The sequence below is a fragment of the Chenopodium album genome, chromosome 12 (assembly GCF_948465745.1).
Source record: "Chenopodium album chromosome 12, dcCheAlbu1.1, whole genome shotgun sequence".
In the NCBI taxonomy this organism is placed as follows: domain Eukaryota; kingdom Viridiplantae; phylum Streptophyta; class Magnoliopsida; order Caryophyllales; family Amaranthaceae; genus Chenopodium; species Chenopodium album.
In genome coordinates this window covers 793,897-810,946 of record NC_137845.1, presented here as the reverse complement: position 1 = coordinate 810,946, position 17,050 = coordinate 793,897, and the positions used below count along the sequence as shown (strand labels likewise).

Genomic DNA, 17,050 nt, shown 5'->3' with positions numbered 1-17,050 from the left:
TCAGTAACTAAAACTTCATACAAACCCTACCTCAGCATTTCGAAACGTTCAAATGAGAAATGTATAAAGTAGAATAGATATGCATAAATCATGTTTATTGAATCAGCAACACTCAGATCAGATACCACACCAGAAGGGGGTATAAATAATTAAAAATGTTATTCCCAATTATTACAAAGTCCAGACCAATGACAATTTGCATACAAATCAAAGGCATGTAGGATGGAAAACTATTCAAATAGAAGTGCTCTTAAGATAGATTCAAAATTGCTTTGATCACTGATGAACAGATGTCCACCATCAGGAACTTCATGATACTTAATCCATGGAAGCTTTTTCGAGACATAGCGATTCATTTGAAAAGGAATTATTTTGTCCTCATAGCCTTGCCAGATGTGAGCTGAACCTTCATAGCCAGGGAAAGGATTTTTTAAATCCAGGATATCAAATTCCCATGTCCCAAAACCGACCATAATATCTCGATGAAGAGATTCAAAATCACCTTGTTGACGGCTTTTATCCTGAGGTTTACAAGTTGAAACATTAGATTGTTCTTCATTGGAAAAATTGTTCTATTGCCTGTGTTCTCATAAATAAAAGCACAAATAATAGACCAAAATCAAGTAATAGCCAGACACACATTGTGAACCCCCCCCCCCCCCCCACAACAGTAAAAAAGAAAAAAAACATGTTATCTAAGCTACCTGGAGAGCTTGTGGCATGTTCTTCATAATTTCCAAATCTTGTCGACTGAAAACAGATGGATCACCAGACAAGAGGCTTAATGAAGGAAACCATTTTTGAGTCATCCACCAGTAGAACAACCAAGGAGCATAACGTGCCACTCCAAAGGTACATTGATCTTGCAGACGAAGCCCCCTAAAACATTCTCTGGAACAAGGAAAACCAGGCCACCAGTAGTTGACAAATGGAACAACCAAGGAGATCCCCGCCAATCTGTTGATATAGTTAAAAATTACAATGCTATCCATAAAGGCATAAAAAGCAGGGTTTTTCGGAGGGGCATCATTTACATATTAAAGTACTCCTCTGTCATAGAACTAAGTTGACATTGAGGTCACAGTTTATGGAGAACATGGCTAATTGGATGGGTGTGTGTGGGTCCCAAATTTAGATAAAACCTAAAGTTAGGACATGTTAACTTAGCTCTATGACAGCTTTAGAATGATGTATGGGAGGTTTAAACATGATGGTGGAGGCGTATGCACGGTGCTCATTGTGCAATACATTGAACATCAAGACTAACTTCAATGAACATAAACTCCATTGAACATATGAGCTATAACTAAGATGATGTATGTTATGTTCATAGGAGTTTATGTTCAGTAGCGTATATGTTCATTGGAGTTAGTTTTCATGTTCTTTGAAGTTAGGCTTAGCTTGATGCATTGTGTATATGCCTCCAATCAATCAATCAATCAATCAATCAATCATTGTGTATATGCACTGTGTATATGCCTCCAACATCCAATTATTGTAGGACGTAGTAAAATGTGTGTTTCTTGCCTGTTTGGGATGTATTTCATACAGCTGTATGCAGGGTAAGCTCCCAAGGAGATTCCAATGACATAAAACTTGGATCCTAGCTGCAATGCATCAGCAAGTTCTTGAATATCGTATGCTTCACTTTTCACTGAGCGATTTGGATAGGGATCACTTTCTCCATAGCCAGCTCTATCAAAAAACAGAAAGTATAGTTTTAGCTCCTCCGCAAGTTCCTGGAAACCAATAGATTGTGCAAGAAAGGCATCAATGTCAAAGGACAAAATTGAAACTAGGCAATGTTTGGAATACAGGTCTTTCTATACTTTCACAGGAACCATCTTTCACTACAAAATTATGACTGAAGCTGTCACTCGTCTAAAATGTTGGACATGGTGATCAAACAATTCTCCTCATAAAACCAGACAACTCAATCCTACCAATTAGGATATAAATGTTTATTTAAATTAGGCATATTTGAGCTATAAAAAGTGCTTCAATGCATTTTATGAAAAACAGAACACATTAAAAGTAAAGAAGATACTTCGTATATTTTTTCTTTTTGTCCCTGTTCTCTATAGGGAGGGAAATGAAATATAGTGTTGATTCGTACTTGAGAAATGGGTAGACTTTGATCCTTGGAGCTAGCAAAGCCATGAATAACTATGATCTTGTGCTTAGCCTCATCTTTGTTGACTCCTGCCTCTCTATATGATAAATGCCTGCCATCACTGAGTTTGATCCTCGGTGAAGTCACAGGAGGACCACCAGGTGAACCGCATACTTTTGGAGGGGGAGGTTGTATCGCCTTGTAAACAAAACCCAGAAGAACAGTAACAACTGATACAGCTATCTGTACGAACATCTGAAAAAGAAGGAAAAAAATTCATCTCGTTTATTGGATAAAAGAAAAGAAAATCTGGACACAGAACCAGATAATTCATTCAATATCAGATACATCATATTTCATCAATTGAAGGCGCCTTAACTTGCTCTGAGAATTTCAGTAGAGATCAGTAATAAAAAACATTAGAAAAATTAGAACTTACTGTGAATTTTCCATGATGTTGATAATTTCTCTCGAGTAAAGGGGTATGATTTATAATTCAGATCATCTTAAATCAGTTCATGTTAAAACAATGCTTAACATTAAGACAGAAAGGCCAAATATTCTTATAATATCATTTTTCTGAATGTTATAATTACCTTTTAGAGTTTCAATTAGCTTAAAAGAAACCAATGAATCAATATATATATATATATATATATATATATATATATATATATATATATATTCAATTTCCACTGGCACTTACAATGTATACGGCCAAAATACTGAAAATCAGATATCAAATTGTTCTTACATACCCCTTCCTGTATTGCCAAAGTACATGTCCATGATCCTTTACCTAAATATAGATGCACAATCTAAAAGGTAATAGATGCACCAATAAAAGTGATTAAAAAAAACTCCATAACTCTCACAAAAAGCAGAGGTTTGGATACATTATTAAAATATATTTCCACCTTAACAACATATCGAGGAGAATATAATGATAAGCCAATTTATACCATACTCATTAAACATATCGAGTAGAATACAACGATGAGCCAATTTATAACATATGGCAATGATAAGCCAAATTTAATAACATATGGCAGTGATAAATTGATAAGCCAGATTTATAACATATCGAGTAGAAGTTTAGATACTTATTTATTTATTTTTTTAATTACTGGAAGTTTAGATACTTAATTAACACTTTATCTAGCTGGATATTTAGTAAACAACATGTTTAATTTCAATTTTCAAGGTGAATGTCTAAAACTGGGTTAATCTTTACTTAAAACTTGTAAATCTAAAAACAAAAATAATCCGCTCACAACCATTTTCAACCACTAGAAAAACATGGTCATGGATAAAAATCCAGCAAGTTACTTAAATCTTCTTTCTTTTCTTGAATCTTATCATTCCCATTATGTAGATCACTCAAGTTTCTAGATGATTGCTAAAAAAACCAATTTTCACACTAATTTCTACCTTCCTAAAAAAACAAACATACAGAATAAAGATGACAAATAAATTCAATACCCAATTCAATTCAAGAAAAAACCAAAAACCCAAAAGATAAAAGCAGATTACCTTAAAGTAAGATTTGATAGAGAAATGAACAAACAAAAGTTTACTTTTATGTTGAAGAAGAAGAAGAACAAGAAGAAGAAACTCCAGAAAATGAACCAACTGTAGTAGATCGGCTGTCAGTAGAAAATGACCCTGAATCCCAGATAATTTGCTGAGACCACACTAGTACACTACATATGTTTACTGAATTTCTAGTAAAAAGAGCATTAGTTTATGATTTATTTAATACATAACATTTATATACGTGCCCAATAATTCCAAATGATAAGCCATTTATTAATCTTATCAAAGCAAGTGTTTAATTAATCTTTTTTATTTTTTATTTTTTTATTTTTTTTTTAAGAGACAACTGACAAGTGAGAAAGTGACTATTTTAGTGAAGACTAACGTGTCTGAAATTTCTGTTGACAGGGCACAGAATTCTTCAAGAACATAAAAATAGAAAGATCAAGTAGAAACCGAGTGCAATTCAATTTTTGATAAAAATGTTAAACTGCATTCTTAAGGGGATTAACATAGAATTTAATAATTTATAAAGGAAGTAGTATATGTTATTCTTCATTTCAAACTTTGAGACTAGGAACATCATTTTCAACAAACCTTTCTATTTCATATGGTACCATGGTTGCTTTAAAATTTATTTTTAATAAAATTTGGTCAATTGACTGATAACTGTTCTAAAAATGAGTCCAATTTACTCTAATATCATAATATGTGAAGTTTGATGAATTTTAAAGCCCTGTGTAGTTCACCTTAATTCTATTGATAAGATATAAACTAACTTTTTCTAATTTTATTAAATCTAAAATAAAAAAATAATAGGTGAACTTAAAAGAGCTACACGCAACGTTTTGATTCAAGAATAAAAATAAGACGTATAATAGTAACAACATTGACAATGACACCTGGTCAACCATGACAACACCACCAATGACAACCACAAAAACCCCCCAAAAAAGTAAAATTTTGAGTAAGTTTGCATAGAGATTGCAGACAATCTAATACTCTATATCTAGCATTGAAGCCATAGAAAGCCCTCCCAATTTCCACATAAATGAATAGAATGGCCTCTGAGCAAGAATACTACAATACTTTCTAAATCAACTATTTCGAACTAAATACAACTCCGTATTAATAAAGTCAGTTAATGTAATTAGTTCATCGAATCCGCTCATACAATTAACTATCAGTTAAATGCTGGACATGGACAAATACAAACTAAGATTTCGGTTACTAAGCCTACTTCATTGTGATCACTCATACTTCTTAGACTATGACTACTAATAATATCTTAACAAATCAACATCAGATAACCAAGAGACTCACCAGAAATCGTTACACGATCAGGAAGCATTCCGGAATTGCTTTGTCTCCCTCGCGATAATCTGACGATTGTAGACCTTAGATGAACTGGAATACCCTTTGTCTTCATGTCACGTATAAAAAAGTCCAAAAGCAACATTAGGCTTAAAGCCTTCTATATTCAGCCTGTGAATCATATCTTTTAGACTTCTTCTTAGAGAGCCATATTGTTGGTCTAAGCAGTAAGCACCCATTGCTTCCCTACAAGGAATTCGCGAACCAGCATGTCACTGACAAGGATCAAACTACAGGTCTACAACCATGCTGACAGTAGGCATATCTCAAGGGCTTCTTCCTCTAAGTACCATGCACAATTAAAGTCAATCACGCAATTACCATAATGTTCAATTTAGGAATGATGTTATACTTTTCTTGCATCATTTTTAAATAAACATTGCCCTATAAGCAACAGGTATTCCACAAGTAATGCAACAATAGCTTCTTGTCCGAGGCCATGACTTGCAAGACCAGATGGCTAGATATCATAGAATTCTGATCACCCACATTCATTCTAAAAGAAATGCTCTAGAAGACAACTTTAGCATTCTCTAACCTGTACGAACCAAATTACTGAAATGATTCGTTCTAGTTGCTATATGTACTACGTAATTGTTTACCCTTGCCTTTCCCATCCAAACCGGGTTTCGATTAAAAAACATAAACAGGTGCAGAAATGAAGTAGCATCATGTTGATCATTAGAACTAAGTAGCATCCTAAATAAACCCAAGTCTTTCTTAGCACAAGATTGGCTACTTATGAACATATATACACATTTCTTTATACACTTCATATCAAGTAACACTAGAGAAACCTCACTTTTCATATTTCCAATAAGCATCAATCAAATTACAGGACACCTAGTCTTTTTCGGGCAATTTATCGAAAATCACACGTATCAAACTGATCTATTCCACCTTTAAGAAACCTAAGATCATCGAATTTCAGCTAATAAGTAGCATCTCTGTCAGGCAATTCATCAAACACCTGCAGTGCACACCCAATTCTCCCCCATCATGTTTAGAACACATTTGACGCATAATGATCAAACTCAAAATGGGTTTTCAGATATGCCCAAAAAATTGTTGTCCTTGAATTGAAATTGAATACCGTAAAAAACGCCAAAATTCTGCAGCATTAGTTATGTGAAAAATGAAATATTAGAACCAACGATGGTTATGAGAAAAGAAACCCTTTAATACTACCTCCGTTACAGGTTATGTGCAATGATTAGACATTTTCCTTCTCTGCTTTATGTCAAATCGTTGCACATAACCTGTAACGGAGGCAGTACATACGAAGTAATATTGATGAAGAACCTTTTTTTTTTTTTTTATTTTTTTTTTTAAAGAATTGATGAAAAAACTAAATCTCTAAGATTTGGTGAAAATACAAAATACTATGTACGAGTTTTGTTACTTTTAGGATGTTACTGGTTTTATTAGTGGTTACTTGTATTGTATTTTGGGGTTACTTGTAAGTATTACTTGTATTTTGAGTAACCCCTACAAATAACCCCATATCAAACCAGTAACACCCTATAAGTAATCCTAACCAAAACCAATAACACCTTATAAGTAACCCCAGAGTACAAGTAACCCCAAAATGCAAGTAATCCTACCGCACCATATGGCCAGCTGTATACAAAATTTTGTCATAGTTAAATGAGTGACTTTTGCACTCCATGTAAGTAAAAACCGCTAAGGCTTTGTTTGGTTGCACATTTGTAATGAGTAAAATACGATTTTATAGGAAGTGAATTTATGAGTTATTATTTGGTTAACACATAAAACTATAAAAGTGTGTGGTAACTTATTTTTTTCTAATCCGATACGAACTTATTTTTTCTGTTTCAATTGAAACTTAATTTTTTCTAAAACAAGTAAAAATAAGATGAAATAAACGTGACCTTAGTGTCTAAAGGCATTTTTTAGCAACTCAAATCACTAGGTGTCCATTAATTATTTTCGATTTTTGAATATTTTCTAAACAAGGGTTAAAGTTGCACCTATCATCAAGAGACAGCTCCGATCCACTTCACCGGGCCAAAGGAATTCTCATCCCAATATCATACATGTTATTACAAGAGGAGTAATCCTTTAGCCATTTAACTCTAAAGTTGTAGCAATTAATTTGTATAACACAAAGTATTATTATGCAAGAGGTGAGGGACAACAAGTGACTAGGTGATCAAGTTACTTTTATGAGTAAATTAAATAAGCTATTAAGGTTACTAAAAAAGCATATTGTTACAATTTTTTTTTTTTTTTTTTTATATCTAACCTTTTTTTTTTTTTTGACATCGGATTTTCTAAATGTTTCAAAGTGTCAAGTGTTACAATTTCAGTGTAATGAAGAAACTATTTACAATAACATGTCAACCTTGATATGTTTGATGTGATTGTATGAAGATGAGATAGACCAATATTAGTAGATTTCTAATACTAGTAGATTTCTATATTACAGGGCTTCTATATATCAGGGAAACATTAATAGCCTAATAGGCATTTTAAGTTTTTTTTTTTAAGAAAAACACTCGTATTAATTTCTAGCTATTTTATGTCTACACTTGTTTTATGTAAGTAATGTAACAATTTACTTCTATCATTTCTCAAGTCAAAAGGGCTAGTTATTCCTATTTTTATGATGGTGTTTATTTAATTAGGCTTTTTTTTTTGTTTGTTCGTGTGCTAAACATTGAAGATTTAAGGTTTTATCGTCTCCGAAAGTATTTAGAAGGCCATATGAGTAATTTCACCCAAACAACTACTCATCCATGGATCTCAAGCTGAATTAGTGCTAATTCACAGACTGTATTGCTTCAAATGGAGTTTTTTTATAAAGGCGATCGTTGATCGAACCTGCGATGTAACTAATTCTAAGATGATTTGTACTTGTGTTGGAATTTTAGTTTTCCTAGGAATTGTTTGTAAGTGCTGTTTGACTATCTTTCATTAATAAAATTCTTTTTCTTCTCGTCAAAAGGGAGAGTTGTTTTCACATTTTATTGTTAGCAAATAGATTGCTAATTATGTTTTGTCAACACAAAATTTGATTCTATTAACCAACCTATAATTTAGAGACAAGTATTTGCATTTCTATAATTTTATAAATCTTCGAAGTCAATGATAAGAACAAAAGGAAACATTAAGAATCAAGTTAAAGGGCATTGCTAAAATTAAAGATATTTATTTTCATTTTATCACCAACATCATTAAGTGTTTAGATTCTCAAATGCAAACTAAACGTTATATGAAACTTCACATAATAAGCCAAAATTTACGTATGCTTTTGGGGTGGGATAGGATTATGCATAATTGTCACTTCAAACTTTTGTGGTGTATGTAGAGGTGAGAATATTAAAAGTGTCTAGTTAATCCTTATCATGCATGGCATCTATATATTTTAAGTCGTTCTTTTTTGTTAATATAAGTTTGTTTACTAAAATGATAATGTTAAATAATGGCTAGCTTGCATTCATAGAAGGCTTGTATAAATGTGTACACACTATATTATATCGTTTGCACACAGAGACCAGTAAAGAGTGTGAGAGAAAAAGAGAGAACCAATAAGTTTGATATTATGTTTTCTTTTTTTCAACTAAAATTGAGTTAGTTTGTAGTCCACCATTACTATGCTTTAGGTTTACTTTTTGCGTTGTAAGTTCATTGGTTGCCTTTCAATTATAGATTTAGTCATTTTCAAGTCATAACTATATGTATATATTGACTTGGTGGAGAAATTTAAAGCTTAAGGATCGAAAAAATGAAGCCAACTTTTAAATTACAATCTAATCTTAAAAGTAACGAACGAACTTATCTTTCTCAATCTTTATGCTATGCATGATTATAGTAACGGGAGAAGTATATTCAAAAGTAAAAGCATTCAATTCAGCATATACAAATATACAATCATAAAAACTTAAATAAGAAAAAATAAATAAATACAGTATACTCATATCATGCATATTTTATTATGAGAAAAATTGACAAAAATAATCCCAACTTTCGCCGATTAGCTCAAAATAATCCCTACATTGGATTATTTTTAAATAAACCCAACTTTGAGGGTCATTCGCTCAAAATGATCCCAATCGGTCACTTAACCTGTTATAACAGGTTAATGTGACATATGTCGCTATTTAATTGGATGGTTATAAAATAAAAACCAAAAAGAAATCTAGTTGCCGGAACCTCCATCCACGACCACCTTCTTAACCACTTAGCCATGACCCCCTCCCGGAACCCTATCCCCGCCGGCGCCTAAACATTCTTCCCCCACACAAGCGCCAGCGACGCCCCTCCCCAGAACCACCAAAGACCAAACCGCCCCAAAACCCCCACCCTCGAAATCCTTGGTCGCAAGGGTTTCGAGGGTGGGGTAGTGCCGATTTGGGGGTTTAATGCAGTGGGGGAGGATTTTTTTGGGGGTTTTGGGTTGCCATACGAGTCTTTTGGGTGGTGGTTTATTGGGTTAGGGTGAGGAGTGTGCCGGCACCCTGGCAGGGTTAGGGGCGGGCGGGGTTGGGGACTGTAAGGTGGTTTCTGGGCTGGTAGGTGCTGGTCGCGGCGGAGTGGTGGTTTGTGGAATTTATAGGAGTGATTGTTGTGGTGTGGTGCGGCTCGGTGGTAGGTGTACAAGTACGACGGTTCGGGGGGGGGGGGGGGGGTAGGGGAGTGCGTCATCGGCGTCGGCGGCGATGATGGGGGGTTCCGTAAGGGGGTCATGGCTGACTGGCGGTGGGGAGGGTGGTCATGGTCGTGGGTGGGGCTGGGCTTGCTTTTCAATTTTTTAAAGTTTTTTTTATCTTTATTTATTTTTTCAACCTATAATGTGTTGACACGTGTCACTCAAAATTGAAAAAAAAAACCACTTTAACAGGTAACCAGTCACTTAGGATCATTTTGAGCAAATGACCCCCAAAGTTGGGATTCTTTAAAAATAATCCAAAGTTGAGATTATTTTGAGTGAACCGGCGAAAGTTTGGATTATTTTTGTCAAATTTTCCTTTTATTATATCATATATAGAATTTGGCATCGGCACCTACATTAAAAAAAAAAAAAAAAAAAAAAAAAAAAAGGTATCTTAGATTAATCGAATTTGGTAATAAGTCATGTATATTTCTTGATAACACCAGTAATATGTTATACTCTGTAAAAAATTTCATACTAATAATAAACTTAATAGGATATTTTATTGGTTAAAGTCCCATGCCGGTTCAACTAGAGGTCCTTGGATCAAATCTCACTTATAACACATTAAGATCCCCTTCTTTTTCCCTAACTTAGCTTGTTACGACCAGTGATCTCTTTAAAATTATAAAAAAAAAAAAGGATAATTTACTATAAGGGTATGTTCTTTTCACCTTATTCACTTATTGGACATTTTGTGAAAAACTACCTTATAAAACACTTTTTTTCGAGAAACTACGTACCTAATCAAAAAAATGTTGTAAGAAACTACCTTATAAAAGGGTAATTGTTGTAAGAGACTACCATTGGTCGGAAAGTCACCGTTGACCACATCACGTGTCAATCACGTGACTTTTAATTCGACTTTTCCCTCCTTTTTTTCTTAATTGGCACGTGACATGGTCAACGCCGAAAAATAAAAGTCAACGATGACTTTTCGACCAAGGGTAGTCTCTTACAACATTTACCCTTTTATAAGGTAGTTTCTTACAACTTTTTTTTTATTAGATAGTTTCTCGCAAAATGTCCTCACTTATTTCAGATTTGATAAGGTTTGATAAATTCAATTAAATTTAAATAAGTTTAGATAAATTAAGTTCGAGTTAAATAGATTTCGAGAAGGGTCATTCAAGTTCAAATTACAACTAAAACAGTTTTAATAAGGTATAATAAGTTTAGATAAGTGAAAAATAGTCCATAGAATCCACCCTAAAATCTATAAAAACAAATTCAAATAAGTCAATTATAACCTAGCCTTTTGCTTTATATTATAGGTTGAATAAGTTTCACAAGAATTACAGAAAGGAAAAATTAGAAAAATAATCCCAACTTTCATCATTTTGCTTGGAATAATCCCAACTTCGTTTATACTGGAATAATCCCAACTTTTGGGGGCTTTCTTTTTGTTCAATCCCTACAGGTCACCTTACCTTCTAATGCAAGTAAAAGTCCTACGTGGCTTTATTTTTTGTTTTTTATTTAAATTTTTTATTTCTTTTCCTTTATTTCCTTTGTTAAGGACCCTTCCCCTTTTTTTTTACCGTTACAAATCGTGTTTCACCATTTCTCTTATCTTCCCCTATTCCTCCTTTCTCTCCTACTCCCTTCTGTAATCAACTTACTTGGTGATTAATAATGGCAAGTGGTAGGTCCTTTCAAGGTGGTTCTTACGGTTCTTCTGCAAACTCAAGGGGTGGATTTTGTTATCCAACAACGAAGTGTATTTGTGGGCTGGATGCGGTGGTGCGAACTGTCAAGAAAGGGCATAACGTTGGTTCGAAGTTTTATGGCTGTCCTAAATGGCCGGTATGTCGTTAAAAATAATGAAGTTGTAATTGTTTGTATTTAAAGTTTGGTAATTTGTTCCTAATTTGTTCTTAATTGAGTTTAATTGTAGAATTAGGGTTTGACATAAGATTTGCTAATTATAATGTGGTTTGGGGTTGTGTGTAGGATACGAATTGCAATTTTATGAAGTGGATTGAAGCCAGCAATGGGGATGAGCTTCGATTTCAAATATTTGAGGACACTACTATAGCAGAGATGGAATATCAGAAGACATTGATGGAAGAAAAGCTGAAGAAAGTGCAAGGAAAGAAGGAGAAACTGGAGGGAGAAGTGAAAGAATTGAAAAGGGAAGTTAGCTAGCTGAGGATTGAGCTTATGCACTATTCAAGGGTTGAGACAAATTTCTCTAGGACTCTTATCTTTGTTTGTATCTTAATTGGCATTGTGATAAAGTATTTGAAGTAGGTATCTTTGTTTGTATCTTAATTGGCATTGTGATGATGTATTGAAGTAGGTAGTATTTTAGAAGTGAAAGAATTGTGTTTTTAATGGTGGCCTTTTAAGGTTTATGAAATGAAATCCTTTTTGTGGAAAAGTGTTCGAATTAAGTGAGATATGCAATCATATAATAGGAAAAAGAGTACACTAAATAAACAAGGAAAATGAAACAACCTAATCTATAGCATAGATAAGCATTCCATAATTATATATCAATGTTTACCAAAAGACACAGCCAGACCTAATGATATATAGTTTATGGAGCTGAACTGCATACAAAACCACCTAATTCCTGCTGACATAATGTCACAATTGTTTGTGCAACAAAAAAAAAAAAAACCATAAGCACACACATAAAGTGCTACTGAGGGTGATGGGTCAATGTAGATTGCTGACTTGGCTGGCTGCCCATAACCAAGAAATTCAAAGCACCTTGGTTCACTGATTTAGTCCTACCCCGACTGCTTCTACTCCTATGGGTTGGAGCTCCCCTTGTGTTTTGTGACAAGGAAAATGCAGATTTAAGTTAAACACCACAAACAAATTCAACAAAATAACTCAATTGAAATTGCACAAAACACATACATTGGTTGTGACAGAACCATCTTTTGCAAAAAGCACACCAGCTCCCTTAGGTGGCTGTGATCTTTCCCTCCCCCTGCTACCCCTTCCTCTACTTCCCCTAGCTCTGTCACCCCTTCCTTGGCCTCTTCCACCGGCAGATTCACCAGCTGCAACACCAGCTTGGTGAGACTGAACTCTCCCAGCAGCTGACTGACCCCCCTGGAGCCTCTCTCTCCTCTTACAGTTCTCCCTCATTTCCCAAGCTGAGTTGGTTAGGCAGACACTGAATGGTGAGGAGCAGCTGTCTGTTGTTGTGGTTGTTGAGGCTCAGAAGTTTGGTTCTGATTTGATGGTTGTCCATCACCCCTAGGTCTTCCCCTTGGCCTTTTAGCTGCAGGTTTAGGTGGCACAATTTTGCCCTTTTCAGGATATTTTCTTTTGTTGTGACCTTTCACATTACACAATGAACAGGTCATTTCCACACCAGTTTTGGTCAAGATTCCAGGCTTCTTTGGGTTCTCAAAAGGGTCCTTCACCCTCTTCTTTCTAGGCCTTCTTGGCCCCATTTTGATGGGTGGTGGCTGCAATTGGTATGTCACCTTAGGCCACTACCTTTACCCAACTAAAGGAGGAATTGAGCCTGGTATAAAGCACAATGCACAAAAGTTAGTAGCATTCTATTAACAAATTGCATAACTATTGTACTTTGTAAAATACTACCTGCATATGCTTTCATGTAGCTTTCTTTTGTGTAACACTGGTGCACAAAGTCTTCAGCTTCTCTATTCAGAAAGAAAATGCAAGCAACTGCATGCTTGCAGGGAATGCCTAGCATATCCCACTTTCTGCAAGTACATGTTATTGTCTCCAAATTCACAACTACCTGATCTGTGAAACATGTAACATTGAAATGTTGCATTGTTGATGAGAGCACCTCATAGGTAGCAGCTTTATCTTTCTCTTGATTGAGCTTGGTCTGAATACTTGAGCATAGAACAGATGTGCACTTCTCCATCAGTTGCTTTTTTTGAACCATTCTGTGCATCAGGTTTGATCTGATATCCTCAAGCATGTGCAGAAGATGCTTGGTTCTTGCATTTATAATATAGCCATTAAAGGTTTCAGCTATATTACTGGTTATTGCATCTGTCTTAATGTCTGTGCTAAGGAATGCTCTGCAAAAATGTTGTGGGTTGTAAGCTTTAAAACCCAATGCAGCTTCAACATTGATCTCATTCAACTTAGCAAGTGATTCATCATAATCAGCCCTATTGTAACACTTTACAATCTTCCAGAATTGGAGTTTGAATTCATCTCCCCTGTAGGATTTAGACCAGTTGGCATACACATGCCTAACACAGTGTCTATGTTCTGCTTGAGGCAAAACTAAAGACACTCCACTTAGGATAACCTGCATAATAATCAACAACACCATAAACAACTAACCATACAAAGTTACTATGCCAACTACCTAACAAACAAACTAACCATACCTGATGCTCATCACTGAGGATTGCTAGGCCTGTACCATCACCAAGCTCCAAAGATGCATGCAGATGCTTTAAAAACCATTCCCAACTTAAGCTGTTCTCCCCTTCAGTTACAGCCCAAGCCACAGGGAACATCTGATCATTTGAGTCCCTCCCAACAGCACAAAGGAGCTATCCACCCAAAAAGGTCTTGAGGAAACAACCATCAACAGCAAACACTTTTCTGCATCCCTCAATCCATCCCCTAGCCAAGCCCTCAAAACAAATAAACAGTCTCTGAAATATTGGCGGGGGCTGTTTTGGCATCACAGTAACTAACTCATAATGAGTACCAGGGCTGCAACTCTCAAGGGCAGTCAAATATCCCCCCAACTTTCTGGTAATGCTCATACATTGAGCCATGCAAAAGCTTGTGAGCTGCATATTTCACTATCTGTGCAAACTCCTTAGTAACAATGACCTTGAATGCTCTTCTAATGCAGTCAACAATTTCCTTGGCAGGCCAATGTGGTCTGGTTTTGAACATATCAAGGAATTGTTGTGCAACCCATTTGTCCTTCAGTTGCCTATTCCTTTTCATAGTCCTATTGCAAGTGTGCTTACCACAAACCCTTTTCACTTTGTAATGAGCTTTCCTAGAGTGCCAGGAACCATATATGTAAAAAGGACAGTCACCACTACACTTTACTTCTAACCTTTGCTGCCTATTCTTGTTACCAACATTGAAGGTTAGATTTTTCCCCTGAACTACAGCATACTAGTTACAGCTTCTCTGAAGTCCTCTCTCTTTGCAAACCTTAATCCAACTTTCCATTTAAAATAAGAAAAATCAGAATCTGGACTCACCAATAGAGCTGTTGTCCTCCTCCTTCTCACATCATCACCATCTTCATCACTACCTGCTGGTAACAATGCTTCATCACTCTCTTCATATTCACTCAAACTAGGGGCCCATTGATCTTCAGTTAGACTGCCTGGAACCTCTTCATCTGCAACCTTCCCCTTAGCAGCCTCTCTCTGCTTTTGTTGAGCAAGCTTAACCAAGTGACTGTTGCAAGCCTTCACCCTCTCATTGGCAGTCACAAACTCCTCATCACTCACATCAGAATCACTTTGCAAATCATCTAGCAAAAGAGCTTGATCAAACTCCACTTCTATTTCTAGATCTATCTTCTCCAAATCCACCTCTGCACTCACATCAGCTTCACATTCATCATCCTCAGTGTCAACATTAGTGTACACTTCACCAAATACTCCTGCACCTACTTTTGAACTCCCTACAGCTACTCTTTTTCCTTTGTCTACCCTAGGATCATAAAGAGGGTCTTGCTCATCACTGTCAGAGTAATCTGGAATGAAGTCTTTTAAAGGAATTGGGCTATCAAGCCTGTCATCATAGTAGTCAAAATCTAGATCCTCAGTAGGTTCATGGTGTGATGAGGGTTTTTCTGTAGTTGGGGAAGAAGTGAGGTTCAGAGGGGTTTTTTGTGAGGAAGCAAGAAGAAAACATGAGGTTCTGAGGGGTGCATTAGGGATAACATCTTTTATTCGGAGTGAGGTGGAAGATGCTCTTTGTTTAGCTGTGGAATCCACTTTTGAAATTAATTGTTGTTGAGTGGTTTGTATCTTCATAGGACTTGACCTCACTTTAGTCAAAATAGTTTTAGGTGGTGATCCCCTCTTTGGTTTCAATTTCTGAGGTTTAGAAGATTGATGTGCACTTTGTGAAGCTAGTGTACTTACTAAGGGTTGAAAATGAGTTAGCTCCTCTTCTGGTTCTTGTAGGTCCAGTTCTGGGTCCTCTTCAGCATGCAAGACATACAACTCAACAACCCTATACTTCTTCCCTAAAGCTGCCACCTCAACTGCATCATTATCATTATTAATTCTCCTCAACCCATTACTCAAACTAAGTCCGATCCAGGATTCAAATATAATACTCCCTCAACAGCCTTACCCTTAGAACATTCTTTCCCCAACTCTAATAGCTCAAAATAAGATAATTCATCTGAGTCCACTGCCTTTGTCCTCCCTCTACCTCCATCACATACCAATTCACCATTAACCATTGTCTTAAACCCCCCTCCATGCCACACTTTCAAACTAATTTTCTGGAAAACCGTACTCATATCAACCTAAAAACTCATCACAAAGAAACAAACACAAAAATCCAAACAAAATTACTACACAATCAAACAAATCCAAACAGAAATGAACTTAATTGTTCGACTATGGCTGAACCCATTAAATAATAGGTAAACAAAACCCAACCACAATCACATAAATCAAACACATGCTCACCATAAACAATCAAAATCATATCTTTAACTTCTAATTCCAGCGACAAATCCCAATCAAAAGACTAAAAATTAAGATTTTCGCAAGGTTCTAGGGTTACCTGAAGTCTGTTACTTCGTTCTTTGCTATCTCCTTCCTCTGGTCTTCAATTTCCAAGCTTTCTAAAAATGGCAACTCGCATTCAAGGAGAATTTGGGGGTGGTTGTGTTCAATTATGGTGGAGAGTACGAATTTTATCTCTCTTTTTTAGAGGATTAATGGCGGGTTTAATGGTGAAGCAGAGGAGTAGTTGAGTTTGCCAGGTCAGCTCTAATTTTGCGAGGGAAATGAGAGTCTTAAGTCAACAAAAGGGCTTTATTGACTTCAAAGGGTCATGTTGACTTACGTAGCCGGTTTCCAGTCAAGTGGGATTAAACAAAAAGAAAGCCCCCAAAAGTTGGAATTATTCCAGTATAAACGAAAGTTGGGATTATTCCACGCAAAATGATGAAAGTTGGGATTATTTTTTCTAATTTTTCCTTACAGAAAATATAGGGATATACAAGTATAAAATATTAGTTTGAAATGCATAAAGATAGTTTCTTAAGAAGCTTTAGCATAAATTCACTAATCACCTTAAACAAATTTTGGAATATATTAAACTACTAATAATCTGAAATACGTCATTATAGGCCAACCAGGACCATTTTAGCCTTTTAGGCATTAAGCAATATG

The 17,050-nt window shown here is 35.6% G+C and overlaps 1 protein-coding gene across 1 annotated transcript; it reads right to left on the bottom strand.

The window, feature by feature from the left end:
• Positions 1–79: 79 nt before the first annotated feature.
• LOC145571475 (uncharacterized) lies at positions 80–3,798 on the bottom strand. The gene is made up of 5 exons (XM_081630512.1): positions 3,647–3,798; positions 2,117–2,368; positions 1,528–1,739; positions 705–957; positions 80–521 (listed from the first exon to the last, which is right to left on the bottom strand). The coding sequence occupies exons 2-5, from the start codon at positions 2,366–2,368 to the stop codon at positions 231–233; spliced, it is 1,008 nt and encodes a 335-aa protein (XP_081486638.1). The 5' UTR covers positions 3,647–3,798; the 3' UTR covers positions 80–230.
• Between the last annotated feature and the right edge of the window lie 13,252 nt (positions 3,799–17,050).